The 2,755-nt window shown below is 36.2% G+C and overlaps 1 protein-coding gene across 7 annotated transcripts in view; it reads left to right on the forward strand.

Annotated features, from left to right (window-relative positions):
* Nucleotides 1–2,755, forward strand: part of Tanc2 (tetratricopeptide repeat, ankyrin repeat and coiled-coil containing 2) — a 316,075-nt gene that overhangs the window by 161,044 nt on the left and 152,276 nt on the right. For all 7 annotated transcript variants that reach the window (XM_029484218.1, XM_029484219.1, XM_029484220.1 and 4 more), the window contains one exon: nucleotides 2,006–2,154. In XM_029484218.1, coding sequence (XP_029340078.1) covers nucleotides 2,006–2,154 — 149 coding nt within the window. The remainder of the gene's footprint in view (nucleotides 1–2,005; nucleotides 2,155–2,755) is intronic.

Raw genomic sequence — 2,755 nt, forward strand, 5'->3', positions numbered from 1 at the left:
AAAAAAAAAAAAAAGAGTGAGTAGTTTAAGGGGGGAAACACTAGTTCTGTTCAACATCTCTCAGTGGAAGAGTTTGAAAAAGATCAGTTTTTATAGTTGGCAGCCATTGAAATGCCAAAAAGCTAATCATATGGAAAGAATGTGACATTCTTTAAGCAAGAGGGTAAAATGAATGCCAGAGATCAAGAATTTTTAGGAACTAAATTTCAGGGGGAAATGAGCCATCGTTTTCTTTTGAAGTGGTAAAGGTATTCTAAAATTAGGTTGTAGTGAGGAAAGCCACTGAAGTATATATTCAGTGAGGTAAAATTTACAGTATATGAATTCTGTCTCAATTTTGGTGACTCCTTAGCTTGGAGTAGGAAGACAACGGATAGAAGAACATTTGTGTCAGGGTCACCACAGTAGCAGTCAAATGTGTTACATGTAGGGACAACAGACTAAGAATAGAGGCTTACTTTTTTAATATTGTAGGAAGAGAAAAAATTTTGGACTAACCCTAGGATCTTAGAATTAGAGAACTCACTGAGAAGTATGTGTGTTGGTATTTGTATGTGTGAATATGACCTAACTGTTCACTGAAGCAGGTCCTGGAGAAGTAATAGACCAGGAACAATTGGCATACCTAGTGTATGTATGTGTATGTATATATTTGACGTGTGTGTGTGTGTGTGTGTGTGTGTGTGTGTGTGTACAATAAACTATAACACCTAAATAGAGTCTAAAGGAAATTCTGTAATTTTTTCACTACAAAAATATACTAGGAAATGGAACATTTTATATAAATTCAATCTTTCCATCAGAATACTTATTAAATGTAAAGGGGGCAGTATAATTTTAAAATAGAAAACCTGGCTAGACACTGGTATAACCAAGTTATCCAAGTAACACACATCAGTACCTTTTTGATATTTCTGCCCAAAGATCCATAACCTGGATTGAACCAGAAGGCAAATGGAGAAACATTATGCTTCAGCTAGACTGTATGCCTAGTAAGAGTCAAGATCATGACTATTAACACTAAAGCACTGTTTCATATTTTTGAAAATGAACTGATATGTAAGTTATGTAAGCCTTGAGTGGCTCCTCTTGCTCTAGAGCCTGCCATCAAGCCAGGACTCAAGGGTGGGTTTCGTGGGTTTACGGTCACAGTTATGTGAAGGGTCAGGCTTCTGATTTCTGTGCTGTCCTGTGAGTTATCAAGAGAATGTGCTTATAGGAAATGCATAGCCTTGGAGGATGAACTGAAACCTGCAAGTTTCATATGGTTAAGGGGGGAAAGGTTCTTTTTACTATCTTGAAACTTCATCAAAGGTTGAAATTACTTTAGAATATAAAAGTAGAACTTAAACAACTGTTTAAAAAGCAAAACAATGTAAGGAACTACAATAAAGTATGTGTTATGGCTAAAATGTAGATCCCTAGAGTGAGGCTGTGCCTGAAAGCTTCTGGACAAAAAACAAGAACCTTTTTCTGTTCAACATGTTACAGAAACATTTAAATTCAAGTATTTCCTATAAATAAATTGAGAATAATCTCAGTAGATTGTGTATGAAAATTAAAATCAAGAACTGGGGAGATGACACAGTTATTAAAATGTTTGTCCTGTACTCAGGAGAACCCAAGTTCAGTCTCTGACCCACATAAAAACCTAGCATGGCAATACATGATTGATTGTAATCCCAGTACCAGGGAGGTGGAGACAGGTAGATCTAACTGCCCAGCTCTGCCTAGTCAGCAGTTCCAAGCACCAGAAAGAGACCCCCATCTCAAAAACAAGGTAGAGGCTCCTGAGGAAAAACACCTGAGGTTTACCTCTGGCTTCTACACACATGAGCATACATGCCCCCATACAGAAGTTAAAAATATCAGCCGATATTCTGGGATGTTATACTTTTGAATTTTGAATGTGAAAACTAAAGAAAAAAACAAGCTGAATATTAGAACAGTAATAAACTAGACTATTTTGTTTTTAAGATTCATGTTTGCTGTCTTCCTGCTCCAGGTGATGTTGAACAAGAACTTGGCCCACCTCCATCTGTAGATGAGGCAGCAAACACACTCATGACTCGTCTGGGTTTCCTCCTTGGAGAGAAAGTCACAGAAGTACAACCAAGTGACCAATATAGCATGGAGGTACAGGATGAAAATCAGGTAAGCTATACAGTATCAACTTGGTGATACAATGAGAATCAGCATTTTACAGCAGGAAAGAGACATGGTGTGGTGTGTGGGTATGTGCTCATTCTGAAAGGAATAAAATCAGTTCTTAGAATTCATTTCGAGGCCTAGAAGATAATTTAATTTTTTATAGTCACTCTTTCTTGTTTGTGTTTTATATGTGTAAAAAACAAAACAAAATTTTAAATGATTAAATAAAAAAGCTACCCAGATGACAGAACTGAGGGATTAACACTGCACTGAAAAATTAGAGTATACACTATTCCAAGTATATGTGGATTATTGCCAGATTAATGAACTGCTGAGCCCAGAGCAGATCTTAACCCATTTCAAAAACTACCAATTATTTTTACTGCAGTAGAATTGATTATAAATTAATTTAGAAAATGACAGTTAAAAGTTAAACATACCCAATGCTACAGTATTAAATAGTATGCTTCTCAACGGCCGTTGAATCCAGGAAATTAGAAAAAAAATTAAAGCCCTATTTATAATAGCCAGAAGCTGGAAAGAACCCAGATGTCCCTCAACAGAGGAATGGATACAGAAATTATGGTACATTTACACAATGGAG

The sequence above is a fragment of the Mus caroli genome, chromosome 11 (assembly GCF_900094665.2).
Source record: "Mus caroli chromosome 11, CAROLI_EIJ_v1.1, whole genome shotgun sequence".
Taxonomy (NCBI): domain Eukaryota; kingdom Metazoa; phylum Chordata; class Mammalia; order Rodentia; family Muridae; genus Mus; species Mus caroli.